The 24,139-nt window shown below is 55.8% G+C and overlaps 1 protein-coding gene across 11 annotated transcripts in view; it reads left to right on the top strand.

The window, feature by feature from the left end:
- Positions 1-24,139, top strand: part of CACNA1G (calcium voltage-gated channel subunit alpha1 G) — a 61,975-nt gene that overhangs the window by 6,911 nt on the left and 30,925 nt on the right. For all 11 annotated transcript variants that reach the window (XM_069543105.1, XM_069543112.1, XM_069543107.1 and 8 more), the window contains exons 2-13: positions 1,155-1,266; positions 1,421-1,554; positions 1,924-2,021; positions 4,327-4,486; positions 4,971-5,271; positions 5,439-5,531; positions 7,770-8,553; positions 10,239-10,615; positions 22,473-22,624; positions 23,429-23,614; positions 23,713-23,827; positions 23,908-24,063. In XM_069543105.1, the coding sequence (XP_069399206.1) occupies positions 1,155-1,266; positions 1,421-1,554; positions 1,924-2,021; positions 4,327-4,486; positions 4,971-5,271; positions 5,439-5,531; positions 7,770-8,553; positions 10,239-10,615; positions 22,473-22,624; positions 23,429-23,614; positions 23,713-23,827; positions 23,908-24,063 (2,668 nt within the window). The remainder of the gene's footprint in view (positions 1-1,154; positions 1,267-1,420; positions 1,555-1,923; positions 2,022-4,326; positions 4,487-4,970; positions 5,272-5,438; positions 5,532-7,769; positions 8,554-10,238; positions 10,616-22,472; positions 22,625-23,428; positions 23,615-23,712; positions 23,828-23,907; positions 24,064-24,139) is intronic.

Genomic DNA, 24,139 nt, shown 5'->3' with positions numbered 1-24,139 from the left:
GGCCTTCTCCTTCCTCTGGCCTCCCACTTCTGCTTGCTTCTAGCCTCTTTACTCTTTCCCACCCCTCTCATGTTTTCCTTGAGAAAATGGGATGCTCAATCATTTATATGTGAGCTCAATCCCCAGAACTTTCTAAGGTCTGGAAGCCACTTTGCACGTTCTCCTGCTGAGGGGCTAGAAGTGAATCCCTTAACGAAATCCACTATGTGGAAAGACTCAGCACTTAAAAAGACCTCTCTCCCCTTTGCTGCAAAACAGAGCTTTGCTCAAGACCCTGGGAAGGAGTGGTGGTGGCATGGTCTGTATACACGGTGCTGTCCGCTCTGCCCAGGCTGAGGGCTTGTGTCCAGTACAGGGGCTGGTATGTAGTGGGTCCTCATTACTTAGACGTGTGAATGTGTCTGGAGGCCATCTGAGGGCTTTTGAGAGGCCAGGGGGCTGATGGGGAAGAGGCGGCCTGTGCCTCTGGTCCTGTGGCACTTGTCTGCCTCAGCCTGTCAGTTTGGTGCCAGTGCGGTCGTGACAGCATTGAGCAGCTTCCTTGCAGCCTGAGCAGCAATGGAAGCTACTATCCCAGATCAGAAACTTAGAAACCTCCGTCTTGCCTGGGTCTCTTCCGTGACCTTCAGCACATGACTCTGTGTGGGCCTCAGTTTCCTTGAGTTCTGCAGAAGAAGGTGATCTGTTCTAGCTCAGATACTTCCTGAGGCTATTGTGCAAATCCAGTGTGGCATGCCGTGAAAGTGCTTGGTAAACTGTAAGGCAGGCATAATCCGACTTTAGGTTTGTGTAACACATTCACATGCATTTTCTCATTTGCTTCTCACATCTTCCCTGGGAGGTAGGGAGAATAGGATTCAGATTCAGCAGCAAACTCTCAGTGCCTGGCATTTCCAACAAGCACTATTGATTTTATCCCCTAAATGGCTTGTGCAAATAGTCAGGATATTTGTGGCTTTTCCTACTTTACAGAAGAGGAAGCTGGGTCCAGAGGTGGGTCTGGGCCTGGGGGCCAATATGATATGTAGGCCAGCATCCTCCCAGCATACGTGGCTACATCTCAGATGGGGTTGAGAGGCCCAGGAGCAGGAGGTGCTTGGACACGATGGTGATCAGGTTTCACCTGGCCAGCTGTTTCCTTGACCACTCGGTACCTGGTTTGAGCGCATCAGTATGTTGGTCATCCTTCTCAACTGTGTGACCTTGGGTATGTTTCGGCCGTGTGAAGACATCGCCTGTGACTCCCAGCGCTGCCGGATTCTGCAGGTGAGCACGTGTGTGGTGAGCGAGAGGGCAGTTCCTGATCTTTATAACCCTGACTCTGCAAGAGGCCCTGAGCCCAGAGGTGGGGGTGGGGATGGGGTGGGGGGGATTTGCCCACCCTTTTCTCAGTTTCAGCAGCCTTTTGTCCCCATATCAGGCCTTTGATGACTTCATCTTTGCCTTCTTCGCCGTGGAGATGGTGGTGAAGATGGTGGCCTTGGGCATCTTTGGGAAAAAATGTTACCTGGGAGACACTTGGAACCGGCTTGACTTTTTCATCGTCATTGCAGGGTGAGGGCCTGGAGTGGAAGAGTGATGGATCAGATAAGTCCCTTCCCCAGGTCCAGGGTTCTAGGCCTGGCCCCCAGCCCCTGCCCACTTGCAGCACTGCTTTCTCCCACTGTCCACTGAGGGTCCAGGGCTGCCCTGCCTATCGTGCTCAAACAGGGTCCCCTCCATCCACACTCTTTTCTGTTCAGTCTCTGATGAGTTCGTCCTTGGATTGAGGGTGGCGTTGCCCCTAGGGAGAGAGCTGGCCTTTCAGGGTCCCTTGGTGGAAGGGGAGGATTCTGAATCCCCAGCAGGATTCCTCATTGACCTCTTTTGACCCTCATGGTGGCCTCAGACTCAAAGGGCTTCCCTTTGGCCCCCTCCCTGCAGGATGCTGGAGTATTCGCTGGACCTGCAGAACGTCAGCTTCTCGGCTGTCAGGACAGTCCGTGTGCTGCGACCCCTCAGGGCTATTAACCGGGTGCCCAGTGAGTGACCCCCTCAGCCCTCAGCCCCTGAACAGGGAACCCCAAGAGGAAATATGGAAGTCTCAGATCCCACCCCTACCTCCTGGCCACTCAGGCCTCATCAGGGTCTGGCAGAGTGAGGCAGACCCCCTCGGAGAAGGGCTCAGTGGGAATCTGGGCCACTGGAGCCAAAGGGAGCCCCCAGATCGGCTGTGGCACTGTGAGATTTGCCTGGAAAGGCTCTTCCCCCTCATTTCAGCCTGACTTTAGGTCCTAGTCTCAGGAGGTCTCAGATGACCTGTTCCCTTCAGCTACACTACCCTCCCTCCAGTGGAAGAGGGCTGGGTGGGAGCAGGGTGGAGAGCTGGCAGGCCAGGAGAAATGGGTGCAGAGTGGGACGGCCTTTTCTAGCCGGGGCCACATCTCATGCAGTCTGGTTCTCGCTGGAACCGCAGTGGCCACACTGAGCATGGCTTCTCTCAAGACAAGGCCGCCCCATGCCTCATCCTCCCGCCTATGTCCCTCTCCACCCCCTTCCAAGCCGCTGCAGCAACTGACTGCCGGGACCATTATCTAAATTAAACCGCATTGGTTTCTGAGCCAGCCAGGCTTTGGCAGCTCCAGCTCCCCCCACATCCCGCCCCCCACCCTTGCTCAGGCCCCCATCGCAACTCCCCAGCCTACACAAACTGCAGATGGTCTCTGCTGCTGTCCCAGTGGGGTGGGTGGGGGCATGCTTCTGGGGCTCTGTGTTTGTTGGAGCAGTAGCCCCCTTTGCTGCTTGTGCACACGTGCCTCTGTGTGGATGTGTGTGTGTGTCGGGGTGGGCAGAGGTGCTCAGTGTGTCTTCCAGGCATTGAGGTATGTTGGTGTTAACGCGATCTCCAGACAGAGGCATACCTTCTCTTCTCTCCCACTCCAGGTGATGGCTGGCAGATTTATAGGCCTCTAACTACCAGTGTAATTCCCTTAATGCAAACCCTGAGGAATTGATCTCAGTTGGAGCACAGAGAAGCTGAAGGGAGCTGGGGTTGGGGGAAGGGAGAGTGACTGAGTGAGAAAACTGGACTGGTCGGGTGGGAGGGATGGGGTGGGTGGGCTGCTGTAGTCATCAGGAGGGTTAATTAGCAGCTGCTTAGAAGGTTTTTCCCTGGAGGGGTCAAGGAGTGGCACTTTAGGCCACATGAGTGGCACTTTAGGGGTCAAAACTAGTCACTAGAGGTTTGTGTGTTTGACAAGGGCTTGGTGGCCTAGGGGCTAGCTTGCTGTGTGTACTCAGCCGCTCAGTCATGTCTGACTCTTTGTGACCTCGTGGACTGCAGCCTGCCAGGCTCCTCTGTCCGTGGGGATTTTCCAGGCAAGAATACTGGAGTGGGTTGCCATGCCCTCCTCCAGGGGATCTTCCCAACCCAGGGATCGAACCCAGGTCTCCCACACTGCAGGTGGATTCTTTACCATCTGTGCCACCAGGGAAGCCCGTTAGCTGGTTTTGACATCCTAGATCTGGAGTAGGGAAGGTGGGCCATATCTAACAGCATCTTAGGGGGCAGGTTTTTGGAGGCTTTCCCTGTGGAAGAGGTTGTTAACAAATGGCCACCTGAGAAAACAGCCTCAGGTCACTCAGGTCCTGATGTGAGAGACTGGACCAGGCAGAGGCTAGACTCAGGAAGGGGGCTCAGAACCGTGGGAAAGTGCAGGTCATCTTGGTCCCCGCTGAAGGCTTGTTTCTCAGAGGGAAATTCCTCCCAGCTAACATCCCTGCTGGAGTTCTCTGCCTTGGTTTCCCCAGTGACTTTGGGGTCAGGTGATTATGACTGATGAGAGAAAGACGTTGGATGGGAGTGTGTGTTGTGCGTGTGTGTGTGTGTGTGCTGCGAAGTGGGATGCAGAAGCAGAGAACCTGGTTTTTAAGTCCTGGCACCTGTATTTGGCAGCTCTATGATATTGGACAAGTCATGCCAGTCCTCTGAGCCTTGATCCTCATCTGCAAATTGAGGATGATGGTATTGGCTCTGTGATGATGTTAGGAGAGTTAGGTAGGATGTGGTGCTGGAGACTGTTTTGGACACTGTGGCCACTCTGCCCTTCCTTGGTGGTACTGTGCCCTGACTGGTGTGGGTGGGCCGAGAGGGAGAGTGGGTAGGGGTTAGGGGCTGTGAGGGATGCCTACAGAGTTGGCAGTGTCTGTTGGTCCCCCTCCAGCTTGAGCCGGGCTGCCTCAGCCTCAGAGGCCCCGGTGGGTCCTCTCTGGGAGTGCTGCCAGGCCTGTGGCAGCCAGCCTAGCCCGGCCAGCCTGGCACCCCCAGCGTGCCTTCTGCCCCTACAGGCATGCGCATCCTCGTCACGTTGCTGCTGGACACGCTGCCCATGCTGGGCAACGTCCTGCTGCTGTGCTTCTTTGTCTTCTTCATCTTCGGCATCGTTGGTGTCCAGCTGTGGGCAGGACTGCTTCGTAACCGATGCTTCCTGCCTGAGAATTTCAGCCTGTGAGTGGCACATGGGCGGGGAGGTGACCTGGGAGTGACTGTGGGGCTGGGACCTCCCTCAGTCCCTGTCGCTGGTGACATACCTCTTCTGTTATTAATGATATGTCTGCCGATCAAACTTGGCTACACACTGAAGTCACCTGGGGAGTTGAGACAACTGCTAAGGCCTGGGTTCCCTGGCTCCCCATTCTGATATCATTTGTATGGGGTTCAGCCTGGGTGTGGGAATTTTTAAAAGCTCCTCAGTGAGCCGAAAGTGCAGCCACATTGAGAACCATTGCCCTTGAATGGAGCCTTCCCATATCCTGACTCTGGAGTTTCACCCTCAATCTGCATGCTCCTGGCACCCCTCATGCGCACCCACAAACCCCTGCCCCTGCCTAGTGCTTGCCCTGTGTGCCTCAGCGCATCCACCCAGCTCTCCCTTCCTGGGCCCTGTCCCCTGAAAACCCTGGTCTCAGCCTCACTCCTGTCTGCTCCTCAGCCCCCTGAGCGTGGACTTGGAGCGCTACTACCAGACTGAGAACGAGGATGAGAACCCGTTCATCTGCTCCCAGCCTCGTGAAAACGGCATGCGCTCCTGCAGGAGCGTGCCCACGCTGCGCGGAGACGGGGGTGGCGGCCCGCCCTGCGGCCTGGACTACGAGGCCTACAACAGCTCCAGCAACACCACCTGCGTGAACTGGAACCAGTACTACACCAACTGCTCTGCGGGGGAGCACAACCCCTTCAAGGGTGCCATCAACTTCGACAACATTGGCTATGCCTGGATCGCCATCTTCCAGGTGGGGTAGCCTGGGCATTGGGAGAGTTCCCAGAGCCCAAGTGCTAGGACACAGTCCTGGCTTGGAGTAGTCATCCTCAGGCTTGAGTTGGGATCAGGGCCTCGAGAGGAGACTGCAGGCCACTCTAGGGGGCCCAGAAGTAACCTGCCCCTTTGCACCCTCCCCAGGTCATCACGCTGGAGGGCTGGGTCGACATCATGTACTTTGTCATGGACGCTCACTCCTTCTACAACTTCATCTACTTCATCCTTCTCATCATTGTGAGTGGCTGCTCGAGCTCCTGTGCGGACGGAGGGTACTGGGGAGATGGGCAGGGCGAGTCCAGAGAGGGGACTTGGTCTGAAGTTCTAGCTCTCAGTGCAAGTCTCAGAGAGATGCAGGAGAGGGCGCCTGTTATGGGAAGTTTAGGAGGAAATCCAAAGTCAAGGCCTGCCACTCATCACCACTTGAAATCTTGAGCAAGTCATTCCCCATGAAGCCCCCAGCCCTACCCTGGGCATTTGTTTCTTCATCAGTAAAATGGGTGGTTCTCAACCCAGGGTGATGCCACCTCTCCTTGGGGGCTACTTGGAAATGCAAAGGGTGGTTCTGTTTTTTATGAGGACTGGGGGAGCGCTTTTGGCATTTTGCTGGGAGGCCGGGGGTAAATAATAGACACCTTGAAATGGCAGTCCTGCAAATAAGGAATCGTTCCACTCCAAATTCCCATCATTTGGTGTTGAGAAACACTGTGTGATCTGTTGTTCCAGCTCAGAGGTTCCAAGACGTTATGAGGCCAGAAGACAGAGGCAAAAGTAGCAATATTTAGTGGTTTTAATCACTACCATGATTAATAATTTAATTGCTACCACTTATAGCTAATATTTATTGAGCACTTACTATGTGCCAGCCCCTGCTCGGAGTGCTTTTCTATGTGCTGGTGCGTTTAATCCTCACTAAGGTCCTGTCATTATCTCCATTTTACGGATGAGGAAACTGATGTTTCCTCATCCGCCTGACCCAGTCAGGCGCTTTGAATGTGCTTTGGCTCAGTCTCGCTGGGCTGAGCGCTGCTGCTGCAGGGTGCTGTAACATCTGCTGCCGCTTCGTCCTCAGATTCCCTGTGAGGTGGCAGGTGCAGGGACTGTGGGCCTCATCGTCTAAACAAGAACTCTGAGCTCCAGAGGGCAGGCTTGCTGGAGCTGAGCATTCAGCCCCGGGCTATAGCCTCCAAATCCAACCCTTTTCCCACGTCACCAAGAGGCCAGTGACACAGCCAGACAGAAAGACAGATAAGAGAAAGATGAGAGAAAGAGCTGAAGATCTACTCAGGACTTAGGCTCCAGGGAGAGGTGGAGACAGAATAAAGACCTGTTGGTGAGTGAGAGGGGTCCCTGAGAAAGAACAGCGGCCCCTCCCCCCATCGTCCCTGTTGGGGAAAAGTAGCCAGGCTTGGGGCCTGTTCCCTTCTCCCCACTGTCACCCGGGCAGCAAGGTTAGCACCTCTGGGAAGTGGTCTGTGATCTTTTCCCCCATTCGGTTCTCTCTGAGCCTGGGGAGTGGGAGGGAAGCCGACAGAGAGGTAAAGGACCTTGTTTCCACCCTCCCACACACCCCATGAAAAATCTTTCCAAACAGCTCTCCGGAATCACACTAGTGAAGCTAATTATCATAATTACTAGGACACAATCTAGAAAAAAAAATTTGCCTTTCACCATAAATATTCATTACTTTCATTCTGGGTCATTGTCCAAGCAATTGGCATCCCAGAGGCCCGGGGTAGGGGTGGGGGTGGGGTCTGAGGTATGGAAGTGGAATTGACAGTGTGGTCAGGTCAGAGTGGGAGCCTGGCTAGTCTGCAGGGTTCAGAGTCAGCCTGTCACCCAGCTTGGGGACAGGAGAGACATGGTTTGCAAAAGGGATACAGGCAAGGCCAATGGTCATGAGGATACTGAGGCCCCAGGGTTAAAGGTCCTACTCAAGGTCACACAGTAGGACTTGGGACTAGAAGCAAGAGTTTTGTAAATGGTGTTTTTGCCAGAATTTCAAAAGCTTAATCCAATGTGAAAACCCATGTCCCCCAGATAGCATTCATTTCCATAGCCTTCTCTACTCCTAACAGAAGGTGAGAAGAGGGGTGCTCACGATCTCGGACGATGGGATTGTTTAGGGGCGGGGAATTTGGGAGATATCCTTGCCAGTAACCTCATGATCAATAGCAATTCCTTGGAATTCCACAGAGGTTGGTTCAGGTCTTAGCCTTACTGTGCTGAATGATCATGGGGAAATTCCTCAACATCTCTGAACCTGTTTCCTCACTTGTCAGAGATAATAAAAGTGTCGCCTCTTAAAAGAAATAAAGTGTCACCTTTTCAGACTGTCAGGAGGATGAAACAGGGTGATGCTTGTGCAGTTATGAGCCTAGTGTCTGGCACCTAGGAAGTGCTCAGTACTTGGCAGCATGCGCTGTGATTCCCTTTCCTTCAGGCTGTCTCCTCTTTTTGTCCCCACCCCAATAGGTGGGCTCTTTCTTCATGATCAACCTGTGTCTGGTGGTGATCGCCACGCAGTTCTCAGAGACCAAGCAGCGGGAAAGCCAGCTGATGCGGGAGCAGCGCGTGAGATTCCTTTCTAACGCCAGCACCCTGGCCAGCTTCTCCGAGCCCGGCAGCTGCTATGAGGAGCTGCTTAAGTACCTCGTGTATATCCTCCGGAAAGCAGCCCGAAGGCTGGCCCAGGTCTCCCGGGCAGCAGGCGTGCGGGTTGGCCTGCTGAGCAGCCCAGCGCCCCGTGGGGGCCAGGAACCCCAGCCCAGCGGCAGCTGCTCTCGCCCCTACCGCCGTCCGTCCGTCCACCACCTGGTGCACCATCACCACCACCACCACCACCACTACCACTTGGGCAATGGGACTCTGCGGGCCCCCCGGCCCAGCCCACAGATCCAGGACAGAGATGCCAGTGGGTCCCGCCGGCTCATGCTGCCGCCGCCCTCAACACCTGCCCTTTCCAGGGGCCCTCCTGGGGGTGCAGAGGCTGTACACAGCTTCTACCATGCTGATTGCCACTTGGAGCCACTCCGCTGCCAGGCACCCCCTCCCAGGTCGCCATCGGAGGCATCGGGCAGGACTGTGGACGGTGGGAAGGTGTACCCCACTGTGCACACCAGCCCCCCGCCTGAGATGCTCAAAGAGAAGGCACTAATGGAGGTGGCTCCTACCTCTGGCCCCACCGCCCTCACCAGCCTCAACATCCCGCCCAGGCCCTACAGCTCCATGCACAAGCTGCTGGAGACCCAGAGCACAGGTGAGAACTCTGGGTGGAGGCATGTTGGTGCCCCTCACCGGGAACCAGGTGATGTCCTATCCAAGGGAGGATGAGGGGATCTGGAGTCAGAAGGACGGGGCCTGGGTTCCCATTCTGCCTTTCTCGGCCTTGGGGCCTTCAACCAGTCACATCACTTCTTTGAGCCCTTATTTTCCCATCTCTTAAAATGGGAGTTGTAATTCCTACATTGTAACGATAGCGATAGTTGTGTGTAACAAACACCTATGCTCTGCTCTATGCCGTTTGCAATTGTTGACGATTGCTATGTGCCTGTCGCATGCTTCACAGGCAAAACCCCACTGGGTCCTCTTACCAGTTTAAGTGATAAACTTTCCTTATTTTACTGATGATGAGGAGGAGCTTGGAGAGGTTGTGTGACTTGCCCAAGGTGCTGTCGTTGGCGAGGGGTAGAGTCAGGGCCCTCTGACTCTGAGGTCCATGCACTATAGTCCTTGTTGCAGGTTCAGAAGGGGAAATGGTGTATGACCACGGTGAGCCCCATGCCCCATGCGAAGGGGACTCATGTAAATACAAATGTCACTCTGTCCCCGTGCAGAGACGTGGGGCTTGGTGCAGCAAGTCCTCAGAGGCCTCTAGACTGATGGATAGAATACCCACTGTTGTGGGGAAGGGAAATGCTTGTGCCTTGGGGTGTCCCCCAGTCAGGCAAGGGTGACGAGCCCTCCTCTAGAGACTCACTGCAGCCAAAGCCCAGGGCCTGTGCTTCAGGAAGAATGTGGCACGTGGGAGAAGTGGCATATTTGTGGGCTGTTATGTGGGAATGTGGGCTGGACAGGAAGGTGCCATCACAGAACACAGTGGGAAGGGTTCTTATGCCAGCTCCTCTATTATCCTGCCAAGGGGCGCCAGCCAGCCACACACACGTATGGTTCTGTTTCCCTCTGTGTGAAAGGCAGGGCCGGGACCATCACAGCTGTGAGTGGTGCTTACTGATGTCCTCCTGCACGCAGGCGGAAGGGCTGGGTCCCAGGCCAGGCGTCTTCACACCAGTGCTTTACCTGGGTGGTGTCTGAGGTTCCTCGCAGCTCTCAGTCTGTGATCAAAGCTGGATTTAAACGGACATCGGTGTCTTGGGATGGGTCACTGTGTCCGTGCGCACGTGCTGTCTGGTGTGTGCGTGTGTGCGTAAAGGTGGCCACTGTGTGTCTGTGCCATCTACATGCACATGTCGGGTATTCATGTATGCATGTGTCCACACGTCTGCTGTGCGTAGGTGCGTGTGTGCACATGCCTGGCGCACATGTACTGTGTGATGTGTGTGGATCTGTGTATACCTGTGTTTGGCTCTACATGTATATATGACTTGTAAATGGTGTGTGTGTACACAGTACATGTGTGTGTGCAAGTATGTCTCTACTGCACAAGTGCAAGTGTCTGGCGTGAGAACATGCGTGAATATGTAAGGCTGTCCAAACCTGAGGACAACCAGCAGTGACCGTCAGTGGGATGCTATTGGCATTTGGGGGCATTCTGTTGCTCAGGATCATCCACATTGCAGGTCATTCAGTACCCTTGCTCACCAAGTGCCTAGTACCACCACTAAAAGAACTCCAAACTCCCCCACTCATTCTATATACATGCTGAGGGTAGGTCACCCCAAGTAGGAAAGCCTGGAGCCTCTAACCTCTACCTTCCTGTCCCAGGCACCTGCCAAAGCTCTTGCAAGATCTCCAGCCCTTGCTTGAGGGCGGCCAGCGGAGCCTGTGGCCCAGACAGCTGTCCCTACTGTGCCCGGACCGGGGCAGGGGAGGTGGGGCTCGCTGGCCACGAGCTGCCTGACTCAGACAGTGAGGCGGTTTATGAGTTCACGCAAGATGCTCAGCATGGCGACCTGCGGGATCCCCACAGTCGGCGTCGACGGAGCCTGGGGCTGGATGTGGAGCCCAACTCTGTGCTGGCCTTCTGGAGGCTGATCTGTGACACCTTCCGGAAGATTGTGGACAGCAAGTACTTTGGTCGGGGAATCATGATTGCTATTCTGGTCAACACGCTCAGCATGGGCATCGAATACCACGAGCAGGTAGGGGCATGGGCAAGGCGTGGTTCTCGGGGCTGGGGATCCTCTGTCTTCCTCTCCTCCCACCCCGGGTTCAGTTTCCTCTCTGTGCTGTCAGCCTGCATGGCCAGGAGGAGGACAAAAGGAAGCTGCACCGATGCGTGGGAACTCCTTGGAGGATGAAAGCCAGTGAATGTCACGCAGTCTCGGAGTGTGGAGGTTGCCCAGGGGCAGGGTCTGAGCTGGGTGTGTTTTGTCGGAAGGGTTCTGAGAAGAGGTGGGCTTTAAAGGATGTAAATGAGTGGTGATCATCAGATGCGGGCAAGACCTTTTTGGAAGGACAAGTCATAGATGGGGGGTGGGTGGGGCCCGCTGGCATTCACCTGAGTCAGTAATTAGGGGTGTGATTGACTGGTGGCAGGAGGGGGCTGTGCAGGTAGAGGTGAGGAGTGGACGCCTGGAGCCGGCGCCTGGGGAGGGTAGAGAGGGTGGCCATCTGCTTCGGGCCTCTGTTCTGGGAGCCCTGCTGCGAGTGGGGAGGGCGCTGCTGCGTAGAGGAGAGCTCCCAGCATGGTGAGGGGACTTGAAACCTTTGCGTTTGAGGAATCATTCTAAGAACCAGGATGTTTAGTCAGGAGAAGAGGAGGCTCAGCAGGGACAGGCGAGCTGTCTTCAAATATTTGAAGGGCTGTCATGTGGAAGAGGGAGCAGGCTTATTTTGTGGGGCTGATAGCTGCAAGCAATGTGATTTGGGCTGAGGCGGGGAAGAGGCTGTTTTCTCTCTCAGAGCTGTGCAGAAACAGAAGGGGTGTCCTGGGGAACCCCACTGACCCCCCCACTCCCACACTGGAGATGGGAGCAGGTATCATAGGGCCTCACAACTGGCTGTGGCTGCATCCCCCACAGGATATCTTTCAGAAGTCAGCCCTTGCCCTGGTTTGGCCTTCGAGGTCACCCCCTCGGTGGATTCTTGAGGAAGGAGGGAGGCCAGCAAGCAGGCGCTGTGGTTCCCAGGTCCTTCTGTGCTCTTCTCCTCTGTGTGTTCTCACTGTTCTGGGGCTGGGGGAGAGTCAGGGCTGCCAGAACCCGGGGTAGACGGAAGCCAGGCACTGCCCCAACCCCTCAGCTCCTGGGCAGAAGCATGTGGGAGCCAGAGGTGTGGACTGGGCGCGCACGGGTGTGCATGCACGCACGCTGTGGCGGGGGCGGGGTAGCCACAGGGAGGAGTGCCCACCGAGGAGTGCAGGGAATGCACTCAGTCTCAGCTGAGGTGGGGCATCCTAGGTCCAAACCCAGGCTGGAGCAAACATGTGAGGTTCACTTTTCAGGGGGTTCTGAATCCCCTTGCCATCCACCGCACTCAGCTCCTACCCTGGTTGCCCTGTCCAGCCCAGTGCACCCCCGCCCCAACCCTTTCCCCATCGCCATCATACCATGTTGACACCCCTTCCTTTTGTGTCAGTGACCCCCACCCAACTGGCTATACCCTGTTCCTTTCCTAGGGTAGGGAAAGCAGAGAGTGTGGGCGACTTGGGTCCCACCTTGGGTAAGGTGGGGGGAAGTGGAGGTGGGGCCGGACACTGGCTGCAGGGTCAGCAGTGGCATTTTGGTGGGTGTGTTGTATCTGGCTGCATGGGGTGTGTGTGTGTGCTCACGCCCGCTCAGCCAACCTCTGGGGAAGGGGTGCTCTGCTCTGCTAGGCTGGCTGGGGCATGATCCAGGTAACGGCAGCTCCTAATCTCCCATTATGCCAGCTCCCAGGCCTGAACCTCAGCCTCCTCTCCCTCACCCCAGTTCTCGCCATGGTCAGATGCCCCTTCCCCAGGGGGTGCCTCCTCCGCTGCTGATGGAGGATTTGACTAGGCTGGAAAGAAGCTGAGTCACAGAGACAGAGGCCAGATGAAGCTGCAGCAAGAGGGCTTTCAGTTAGACATCAAGAAAGACACCCCCTTGGGGAAGAAATAATAGCAATAAGTCAGGGACGACTGCAGCATCTCCTTACCCAAGTTCCTGAGGAGAGCGGGGGACAGCCTCTGAAGCCTTCAGCAGCAGGGAGTCCTACTCAGTGGGGGCACAGTGTCTGCACCAGGGAGGAGTTTGTCCCAGTACCTGGTTGCTAAGGGCCCCATGGGGTGAGTGGGAGTCCCCAGCAGGCCAGGCAGATGACTGACTGCGGCCCAGCAGGCTCAGGGGCCGGGGGTGGGAGAAAATCCCAGAAGCAGCCACGGCCCTGTGCTTACAGGCACTGTGGCGTGAATGTCCCGCCATCTGGGTCCTGGAGCCTGAGCAGGCTTGGGGGGTGGGGGCAGGGAAAAGTGCAAGGAGGCATGGAGGCCAAAAGACAGAGACACAGAGGGACACAGAAAGAGAAAGGGAGAGACAGAGATGGGGAGGTGAGGGCAGAGAGAGAGGGATGGAGGCCTGGGCAGGGGGCGAGGGGGTGGGGGACACAGAGATGAGACGGTCAGAGATATAGAGAGGGAGATGGAGACTCAGGGGAGGAGGCAGAGACAAGCGGAGGCTCGGAGATGTAGGGGTGACAGAGACAGTCATGGACAGGAAGCCAAAGACAGGCTAAGACCTGGGTGCAAACAGGAACAGCCCGGGCAGTGACCGGGAGACAGAGGCTCTGATGGAGCCTCAAACGGAGGAGAGGAGGAGCCAGCTGAGCAAGAGAGCTGAGAGACACAGCAAGGAAGAGCGCCTGCAGCTGCTGACAGAGGCGAGGCCAGAGGCTCATGGTTTCCCCGCGGCGCTCGTAATGAGGCAGGTGTGTCCATCGATCCTGGTATTGATCAGACTGAGGGGCACTGGAGAGGGTGTTGCTGGTGCTTCCCTGGAAGAGGAGCCCAACCCTCTTTCCAGCACTGTCCTCTCCCGCCGTCACCAACTTTACCCTTCTTTCGGTTTTCCTGTCAAGAACAGAGATACTCTAGCTGCACTCTACCAAGCCCGTGACTGAGGAAGCATCATTTTGTCACACCCCACCCTCCCCAAGGTGGACCCTATGCTCTTCACACCGTCCTGCTTTCCCCACCCCTTAACCCCACAGCTGGTGGCAAAGTGGCAGGGCTGGCTTATACAGAGAGACTGGTGAGGAGGACAGACACAGGACTCTGAGAAGGGAGTAGGACTAGGACTTGAGGTCGGAAATATAATCTGGTAGAGGGTAGGCATGTGTGTGCCCTGCCCACCAGGGGGCAGAACCTGGAACAGGGAAATTGTGAACTACCCATCTGTCCATCCATCCATTCCACACACGTTTTCCGGGCATCAGAGTTGGGCCTAAGCAGTGGCATGCTACTAAATGTTTAATACCCAGCCCTTTAAAAGGAAAAAAGGTACTGACTTGTGGTATTTGCAGTGTTCACCAATTTCCATGGTGCAAATGCTCCCACTGTGGCCGGTTTCTAACTCCTAATGTGATGTCACTGCATGTGGAGTTGGGAAGAGACGTGCCTAACCAGACGCTCCAGTACAACACCGGGCCAAGGCACTCCGTCCTTCCTCTCAAAGACCCCATGACAAATAAGCAGTCACACTTACTCGATGTAGTGCCTGCTGGGAAAGGATGCTCGGAGGAGTCGCCCGTGACCCAGCCTGGGGAAAGAACTCAAGAAGGGCTTCCGCAGGATATGACCTGAGTTTGAATGGAAAGTGGGATGTAGCTAGCAAAGGGTGGAGAATAGGGCATAGCATAGGGGAGGACCGGAAGCACCAGACCCCAAAACAGAGAGATTTATAAGGAGTTCAGAGTGAATTGGGAGCTGGATTAGGGCTGGGATGGCAAACAACAAGAGATAAGCTTGGAAAAACCTCAGAGCCAGGTCCTGAGAGGAATAGGATGGAGTTTGGATTCTACCCTGAAGGTGATAGGTGCCAACAAAGGTTTTGAGCAAGTCCACGGTATGTGTTTGTATTGTACCAGAAGCCCTGTGGGGAGCAGAAGGGAGTGAGAGACAGGAGGCAGGGAGGCCGGCGAGAGGGCTACTGCCATAACCCAGCCAGTTCGTATACCGTGTCCCTGGCGACAGAGAGAAGCATGCTGGGAAGATGGAGACAGAGAGAAGCATGCTGGGAAGATGGAGACAGAGAGAAGCATGCTGGGAAGAGCTGGCAGTGGCTGAATCTGCAGAACTCAACTCCAGTTGGATATTTGTGAGGTGGCAGCAAGGATGACACCCAGGTTTCTGCTTCTGGGAGGAGCACTGGGGCTTGTGCATATTGGGGCTGGAGGGCATTGCTTACAAACTGCCTGTGGGATGCCCAGGGTGTCTCTGGAGTGCAGAAGAGAGGTGTCCCCTGGAACCTGTCTGGCTGGGTATGCATGGGGGCAAGGCCTTCCAGGAGGATGAGGTCTCCAGGACACAGGAACTTCGTAATCACCTTCCTTCCTAGTTCTGGATTGCTGAGAGTTGGAGCCAACCTCATGCTCTAGAAGAGAGACAACAGCAGGTTTGGGGGCGGGGGGAGCACACAGCCCACTGGTATCCTGGGCTGCAGAGAAGAGGGAGGGAGGGTCCAGAATAGACAATCTTTCAGGCCGGAGAGGACAAGGCAGGTGATGCTTCTGCTCATTTCTCAGACTCTGGGCCCATCCTGTCACTCTAGATACATGTTCAGGGAGGGTTTCTATTTATAAATGAGTGAGGTCAGCTGTTCAAGGCAAGGGAAGCTGGGTTGGGTAGGGTGAGGAAGAGAGCAGATGTGGTAGGTCTTAACTTTGAGGGGATTCACAAACTCCTTTTGGATTCTGTTTAAAGCTAGGGCCATCTCTCTAAAAGATAGACACACGCATGGATACCCCAGTGCAGACTTCGAGGACAGGAGTTTACAGACACCTGTGCTATTCCTTGGGCCTCCCAGGAGCCCTTGGCCTGCAGAGGAGCTGGGACTACAGGCCAAATAAGACTTTGGAGGACAATCTCTTACAGTTGCCCTGGCCCCAGACTTTCAAAGGCTCTCCACACGTGGGAGGGAGAAGGGTGCTTTTCTGGAGGTGGCCTGCTGCAGGGCTCTGGCTCTACGGCTCCCTCTATTCATCAAACAGGGGGAGTGTGTCCTGTGCACAGCGCATTTGAAGAGAATAATAGACTGGGGGTATGGGAAGTGCCAGGAGCTCCAAAGAAACTTAGGTTCCAGCAGAAAAGGCATTCTGCTTGATTATGCCAAATGCCGTAAAGGAGATTTCTGGGGACAGAGGAGAGATGTTCACACCCAGGTCGGGGATTTTGGAGGGCTTTCTGAAGGAGGTGTCTTGTGAGAGTGGCCTTGAAAGAAAAGTGTCACTGGCAGCTGAGGCCAGGAGCAGAGGGGTCTGGTGGAGGGATTGGGGAGAGTTCTGGCAGCCTGGCCTGGGAATGCACAGGGAGGCATGGGATGCTCTGAAGGACCATCATATAGCCTCCCCCACTCCACCCCAAGTTATCTGAGCAGGGGCGAAATGAATCCAGCAGTGCTCTTGAAGCTAGAGCTTCCAGGAGGTGTGGGCTGGTTTGGGGGTGGGACCCAGAGACTATTTCTATCATCCAGATCAGAGGCAAGGAGGGCCCCCAGGATGGTGGAGGGGAAATAGAGCTAGTGGGTGGGGCACAGCCATTCCACTGGCAAGGTCTGTGGGCCCAGGCACCTGCTGCTAGAGGGATGAAGAGCAGGCATAAGTCCGAGATAACTCGTAGGTTGCAAGATGGAATCCTGGAGAGGGAAGTCCATGGAGCCGGGAAGCTGGGGAAGGAACAGGTTTGGGAGAGGGGGTGAGAGGGCTTGTTTTGGCCGTACTGCATCTGAGCTGGCTGGGGGCCATCTTGGGAAGGCTGTCAGGCGGGTTGGCTCTCTGGGTGAGGAGCCAAGGCTTGGAGGGAGATTGGTTTGTGTGGTCCATACCCTGGTGACAGCCGGAAAGGCGGGAATGCAGGAGATGGAGAAGCGGGAGAGCCCAGGGAAGGAAGTGGGCTCTGCTGAACCCTGAGGAATGTTGGCCTGAGGGCAAAAAGGCAGGGGAGAGGGAGAAGAGGGCAGGAAATGGCCAGCAGAGAGTCAGGGAAGTAGAGGGAGGTGGCCACAGGCAGGGAGGCGAGTGCAGGCCCAGGCATTGTTCAGGCATCCAGAAGTTGAAGACTGGGAAGAGGGCCCTTGGAGAGAGCTGGGGTGGTGGGGCCCGGGGTTCAAGGGTGAACAGGCCTGGATCCAGTAAAGGTTTCAGCTTTTAGGCAGGGGAAGGGATACCGGAGACGTGAGGAAACAGGGGCAGCTGATGGAATGAGATGGAGCCAGGGGAGCCAGGGGGTGGGTGAAGGTCCAGGTGGAGGAGGCCCTGGCTCCTTTCCGGGTGGGAAGAGAGACGAGTAGGTTGCGGGATGCAGAGCTGTCTGGGGGGGAAGTGAAGCCCCAGGAGGCAGGAGGCCAGGTTGGAAGTGGGATGGAGGCCCAGGGGAGGAGGATCTGAAGCAGCTCTTGGGGTGAAAGATGGAGACCCAACGATGAGGACCACGCATACAGGCGCAGAGCAACCCGGGGGCCCCAGTAGGGTATTTCCCTGTCCAGTCGGCATGGGTTCATAAATAGCAAAGCTCAGCAATTTGACAGTTGCAGCAAAGAGGCGGGCTTGGGGGAGGGGGGATAACCTGGACTGGACAGGAACCCTCTGAGATCTGTGGCCTGAGGGCAGCCTTTAGATGGCCCACCACAACTGGATAGAGAGGTGGCACAGCTGAATGAGGGGCAGGGGCCATGGCTTCAGAAGTTTAAGTCACAGAAGCTCGGGCTGACTCTCTCAGGCCGAGTGAGCACTGTGGGTGTCCTGTGCCTGCTTAGCTTGTGTGTCCCCCTGGGGTGGCTCTGGGGAGCTGACAGGAGACCACGGGGAGAGACTGAAGTCGTCTCTGGTTGTGAGGTGCTGAAGCACAATGCCACCTAACAAGGGGGCCTAGAAGGGCTAGAAAGCATGCTGGGAGGCTCCCCCAGGGGGATGATGAAGAGCAAGGCCGTGATCTGTGTGATGAGGCCTGTGAGGTCTCCTAGCAACCTCCTGCTGCCCAGGCGTCCCCTGACTTCCCACACCTCCTTGGAGGAGGAGAAGGGGTGAGGTCCCGCTGACCCAGTGGCCCTTGCCCCATCGCTGCGGCCCACCTGCACCACCTCTTTTGACTGTGAAAGTGGCACAGAACTGTCAAAAACAGAGGTGAGGTGAGCCGAGGAGCCAGACCGGGGAGCAGAGATTCCAGGGTCCCGGGAACAGGTGGCCTCAGAAGAGGCAGGGGATGAGGATCTGGTAGGGCCAGAGTGACTCCCCTCAGTTCTGGTTGGGCTTGTCCCTGCCTGCACCCTCCCTGCGAAAGGCACATCCCTGTCTGTCAGAGCCGGCTTTCAGGCCTCCCGCCTGGACCGCTGCAGTATCCCCTAATCGCTCGCAGCCTCTTCGTCACTCCAAGCCGTCTGCAGGCTGCCACTGCTGCAGTGGCCTAATCTTAATATACCATTTTGCACACCTCCTCCCTCCCCCCAGAAGATCATGGGCAGAGGCAAGTCCAGCCTGAGGCAAGTCATGGAGCAGAGTCAAGGCCATTCTGGCTGGCCCTGCCCACCTGGCAGCCTTGATGCCCAGAGGCCCCTCCCGCCCTCTGACCAGGGCAGACACTGGATCCTCTGTCCTGGAGGATGCCCTGCACATTCCTTCCTCTGCTCCTTTGCTCACGCCCCCTGGCAGCCGGGGGTACCTTCCATGGGAGTTCTCCCACTGCCTTCTCCCCACTGGCCCACTGACCTCAGCTGGCTTGAGCTCCTGGGGCCCTTCTGGTGTCTGCCTCCACATGGTGCTTAGCTTCAGACTGCAGGCACTCTGTTCTACCACATGTGAGGACTGCTGTCAGTGCCCATGGGGCCAGTAGAGCAGGACTCTGGCTTGGGTGTTTCCACAGGGCGGAGCAGCCTTGCCACAAAGGGATGTTACCCTGTTTAATAGAAGAGGCCACTGGGAACCAGCAAGGTTAAGGACTTGCCTGGGTCACCCAAGTGGAAAGTCTCCGAGTTGGCAGGCCTCCTGCATTTGGGTTTAGCCCCACCTCTTAGCAGGGTTGCACACACCATGGGGACTTTAAGGGTTAGTGGATAAAGGTGCTCTGGGTTTCAGGGGAGTCCTGGTGCTGGGAAGTATTGAGCAGCTTACCCCGGGGCCCAGTTACTCCAGGCTGACAGGCTAAGGGGAGGGGAAGCCCTGGGAGATGGGAGATATACAGTTAGCGCCACATAGAGAAGAGCCTGGGGCCTCTGGGTGAGAACCTCAAGCTGCCTGGCCTCCATGTGCAGAAAGGCCCCCACTGGGCCTTGACCTCCTTGAACAGGAGGGAGGATGCAGTCTAGAGCAGAAAAAGGACTTCCTGGCAGCCAGAGGGGCTTGTATGAGTTTGTGCCGGCGGTCTGGGTGTGTGCGGGGCGGCAGCCTGGGGAGATGTGGAGGCGAGTGCAGGTGGGCCTTTCTAAGCGCGCGATCAAGGCACCACATCTCGGAACCTCAGCCTCCTTGCCGTCAAGGAAGCCTACATCCCTCCCTTTCCTGGTGTGAGCAGGGAGGAAACGGACCTCCGGGAGGAAGGGCTTAGTGGTGCAGGGCACTAGTCAGAGTTGGCTTCCTCTCTGTCCCTTTGCAGCTGTAGTGACTGTGATCACGGCTCTGGTCCCTGGGGCAACGGTGTTGCTAAGATTGTGTCTCTGCGTCCTCGTCCTGCATTTGCAGAACATTCCCAGCTTCTGATTTAGTAACTTGGGCAGACCTGGCTGTCTGAGAAAAGAGCGCTTTTTTCCCATGGATCACGGGGAATTCGGTGCCCTGGAAGGGAATAGGCGTTGCCCATAAGTTTGTGCACGGAGGAGAACAAGTGAAGGCCGGGGGAGAGTGCCAGCCAGGCCCTCCTTCCTACCTGCTCCTTCAGTCCTGGAGCCTCCTGGCTGGGCAGGCTGGAGCTCCGGCCTTTGCCGCCACCCCTCGAGGAGAGCGGTCATGCAGGCCTTCGGGGAGCCTGCACCACCCTTCTGATGAGGCTCTAGGTTGGGGTGCTGGCAGGAGTGTGTGTGTCTGTGCGTTATCTGTGAGCCCTCAGGTACAGACTGCCGCCAGCCCTGTAGACAACATCGAGAAACAGTGAGAACATCCCTCTCCCTACACACCGGGCTGTACTTCACAGATTCACTAATGAAGTGAATACATGATACCAAAAGCTATCATGTTTTCACCATTTTATTAAGTTTTGTCTTCGGTGGCTTTTTTTGTGGTTGATTCATATGCTCTAAACTATACCCATTATATGTGTGTGCCTCAGTTATACTTTCAGACTTGTTCTTTATTAATGCCTCTGCATTCATGTGGAATATAACTTATATACCAAAGAAGATACTTTACGTATTCAGTCCGTCCATGTGTCTGGATTCATGAGCCCCTCACTGTCACCTCTGGATCCTGTCTGTCTACTCTTCTTGGAGTCAGAGTAGGGTGGGAATGGATCCCACTCCCACTCTCCCCATCCTGTGACTTTGCACTGGCCGTGCATCATCTTTTGGCCTCTTGTGCTTCTCTGCAAGATGTGGAAGGGAAGGTTGTTGTGTGCATGGTAAGAGGTGAGACCCGCAGAGCGTCGTACCCATGTGGCCTGCGCTTACCATCTTTATCAAATCCAAGAATGGACAACTGGGTAGGTGGCAGAGTGACAGAGAGGCAGGTTCGCTGACCACAGCTTCCCGACAGACTGGACTTGGGAGCAGAAGGTGGGCGATTCACTTAGTCCCGGGGGGGCCTGAGCCCTGGGCTTTAGCTGTCCTGACTGTGGCCCCTTCCCCTGCGCTGTGGTCCTCTGTGACCCCACTGGCTAAGTCAGGTGGCACTGCCCCCACCCACAGTCTGGGGGGCAGACTCTCACCTGAGATCTGCTGGGGCAACATGACACTTACTCCGTCTCTGGACAGCTGGCTCTCGGCCCTGCCAGCTGACCCTGGCTCAGCTCCCCAGACCTCTCTGGAGAGAATCCATGCGTGGGCTGAAAACTTCTCTCCTTCTGAGAAGCCACTGACCTCTCAAATGCCCCTCACCTGCCAATCAGAAGGCCCAGCCTACCACCTCTCCCACTTCTCACCCAGGCTGGCTGCATAAATTGGGATTATTAAGATATATTTGGTGGTACCCAGGGCCTGACTCCATGCTTGGGTGATCTACCTGGGCAGCTGGCCAGATGAGGCAGCTGGGTAAACAGGGGGAGGTATCTGATGGACTAAGGACTTCACTGGTTATTTATTCAAACTTCTAGTGTAGCTAGTATGCACCTTGGGCTTTGGGGGTGATCAAAACACCTCATCAGGTGGGCAGTAGGCTCCATTGAGCCAATCATATTTCACCCTGCAGCTTCAGTCATCAACCAGATTGAGCCTCCCTTTTTCCCCTGACATGACTCGTTCCCTGTCCTCAGCCCTGTGATGCCTTCCCCTCCTCTCTGCCTGGAGAGACCCCATTCACCCTCAGAGTTCATTTCAAGAGCTGTCTCCCAGCTAAGGCTTTCCCAGTGTGTTCCTCAGTCACCTTCTCTCCTCCGAACTCCTGGATTTACTATCTGGATAATTTATTTTGGCACCAAAGCATCTAAGGCCTCTCGTAGTTATTCAACTGTTTCGTGTGTGTATGATTTGTTTCCAGCTAGACTCTGAACTCCCAGGAGGCAGGGAGCATTGCTGGCATGTTTTTGCCTGCCTGGTGGATTATATGATAGGGACTTAATATTAAGAGGGATGCTCAGTCACTCAGTCATGTCCGATTCTTTGTGACCCCATGGACTATAGCCTGCCAGGCTCCTCTGTCCATGGGATCATCTCAGCAGCAATACTGGAGTGGGTTGCCATTTCCTCCTCCAGGGGATCTTCCCAACCCAGGGATTGACCCTGCATCTCCTGGGGCACCTACATTGGCAGGCAGAGTCTTTGCCGCTGAGCCACCATATTAAGAGGGAGGAGGTACTTAATATTCTGTGCTAGAAGAGCAAATGAAGTAGAGTTTGTCATTAAGTCTGATGACCTCTCTAGTACGTGTTTGCTGTCCTAATCCCAGACCCTGGGTAGGAGTATTAATTACTTCCAGTGTTTTGCATTTGACCAGAGAGATTAAGGACCTTGCTAAAGGTCACACAGTGATTTGACAGGATAGGCTGAGAATGAACCCAGGTGTCCCAGTCTCGGGGAGCAGCTCCAGGTGCCTCATCATATGTGACATCTTTCTTGGGGATCTCCCATCTGCTCATTGGTGTGTTTGTATGTACATGCTTGTTTGTGTGCACGTGTGTGTGTGCGCATGTATGCATTTGTGTGTCTGTGTGTGTACGTGTATGCAGTGTGTGTGTGTCTGGAAGGAAATAATGTTGCCAACAGTTGTCCAGGAAAATGCTGCCAAGTCCGCAGAGTAATTGTGGAGAACATGTGACTTCGCGTATGGCTGTGTGACTGGATATGTGTATGAGGCCTTGGCAATCACCTTCTGGTGTCCACCAGCATCAGTGCACAGCTGGCCTGGGCCTGCTGAGCTGACGTGACAGCCCAGGACAGGCTGGGTCTCGGAGCACCCAGTAGGAAGTGGGTGGAACCCACAGCACAGGCCTCCAGCGAGCCTGTGGCCCCAGGATCGGAGACTCAGCTGAAAATAACTAGGGGCTGGGGGCTTTGTGCCCTGGCCACCCCGAGTGCATTTTCTTATGGATGCTTTTGGGGGGCGTCCTCCCATTATCCTGAGCATTCAGCCCCTAGCTTGCTGTCCCTGCTCCCGGATGTATAGGAAGGCCAGATGTTTTTGAGGACGGGGACAAGGGGCTCAGGGACAAGCCTCTGCTCCTTCACGGTCCACCCTGTCTTCTAGCCTGAGGAGCTCACCAATGCCCTGGAAATCAGCAACATCGTCTTCACCAGCCTCTTTGCCCTGGAGATGCTGCTGAAGCTGCTAGTATATGGCCCCTTTGGCTACATTAAGAACCCCTACAACATCTTTGACGGCGTCATTGTTGTCATCAGGTATGACTGCCCCTCTGCTCCCTCTTGCCAGAGGAATGCCCTTAGGGTAGCTTGGGGTGAGGAGCCACACACCCTGCTCCTCTGGGCCTGGAATCAGGCCCCACTGACCCAGAGGCCCCCTGCTCCCCTAGCTGGGGATTCTCTGTGCCCCTCGCAGTGCATACCACACTCTTTCTCAGCCCTCCCTTGCTCGCACAGAATGTGGTCTTCCATCTGCTTTGGCCAGGCTCCTCTGAAATCTCTGCTCTCATTTCCACTCCTTGTCCTTGACCCCATGCAGGTCTGGGGTGGGCAAAGACTGGGGAGTTGGCTTTGGAGCAGAGTTGGAGGAGGTGTAAGGCCCAGCCAGCTGTCCCTGCTTACAAAGTGCTTGGAGACTGTCGCACACGCTGGCAACTTGCTTTAGGGTTTCCAAGACCTTGGGAAAGTGTTCCACTGTTCCCCCCTGCCTCAGGCCCTGGGCCAGAAGAACTGCTTTATTGCTTTTTGGAATTGGCTTTAGATTTCATTAGAAGAGAACAAAGCAAACATTCCATAACTTGAGGCTGTTGCTTTGGCTGAAGGAGGGAGAGGACTGGCCCAGAGGGGAGAGCAGGAGGGAGGGAGCTGTCACCCTGACCCTCGCCTCTTGGAGCTCCTGCCTAGAGACCCAAGTTTCCCTCAGAGCCCACTTTCTCAGTGCTGGCCAGGCCAGACCCTCAGGTGCTTCTGCGCCCTCCCAGTGGGTGGGGTTGGGGGGAAGGTGAGCATGCAGAGGCCTCAGGCTCAGGCTCTGGTTCCTGCCCCACCCCCCGCCCCTTGCAGCGTGTGGGAGATCGTGGGCCAGCAGGGGGGCGGCCTGTCGGTGCTGCGGACCTTCCGCCTGATGCGGGTGCTGAAGCTGGTGCGCTTCTTGCCGGCGCTGCAGCGGCAGCTCGTGGTGCTCATGAAGACCATGGACAACGTGGCCACCTTCTGCATGCTGCTTATGCTCTTCATCTTCATCTTCAGGTGAGGGCAGGTGCGGCATCCATGCCAGCGGGGTGAGGGCCTGAGGGGCAGGGGTTTCTGGGGCCCTGACCCCCATCCCACGGCTCCTGTGTCTTCAGCATCCTGGGTATGCATCTCTTCGGCTGCAAATTTGCATCTGAGCGGGATGGGGACACGCTGCCGGACCGGAAGAATTTTGACTCCCTGCTCTGGGCCATCGTCACTGTCTTTCAGGTGCAAGGGCAACAGGAGAGGGTGGGCAGGGTGGTGGGGGTGCTGCGGTAAAGGCCCTGACTCCCTTCCTCGGCCCACAGATCCTGACTCAGGAGGACTGGAACAAGGTGCTCTACAATGGAATGGCCTCCACGTCATCCTGGGCTGCCCTTTACTTCATCGCCCTCATGACCTTTGGCAACTATGTGCTCTTCAACCTGCTCGTTGCCATTCTAGTGGAGGGCTTCCAAACGGAGGTAACCCCCTGCCTGCAGCAGTCCACTTTCAGGAGGAATTGGCTGCACTGCTGGAGTGGTGGTGTCCTGGGAGGTT

This window comes from Ovis canadensis, chromosome 11, assembly GCF_042477335.2.
Source record: "Ovis canadensis isolate MfBH-ARS-UI-01 breed Bighorn chromosome 11, ARS-UI_OviCan_v2, whole genome shotgun sequence".
Lineage (NCBI taxonomy): Eukaryota > Metazoa > Chordata > Mammalia > Artiodactyla > Bovidae > Ovis > Ovis canadensis.
The sequence above is the reverse complement of the archived record's forward strand: the minus strand, read 5'-3'. Positions and strand labels throughout refer to the sequence as shown.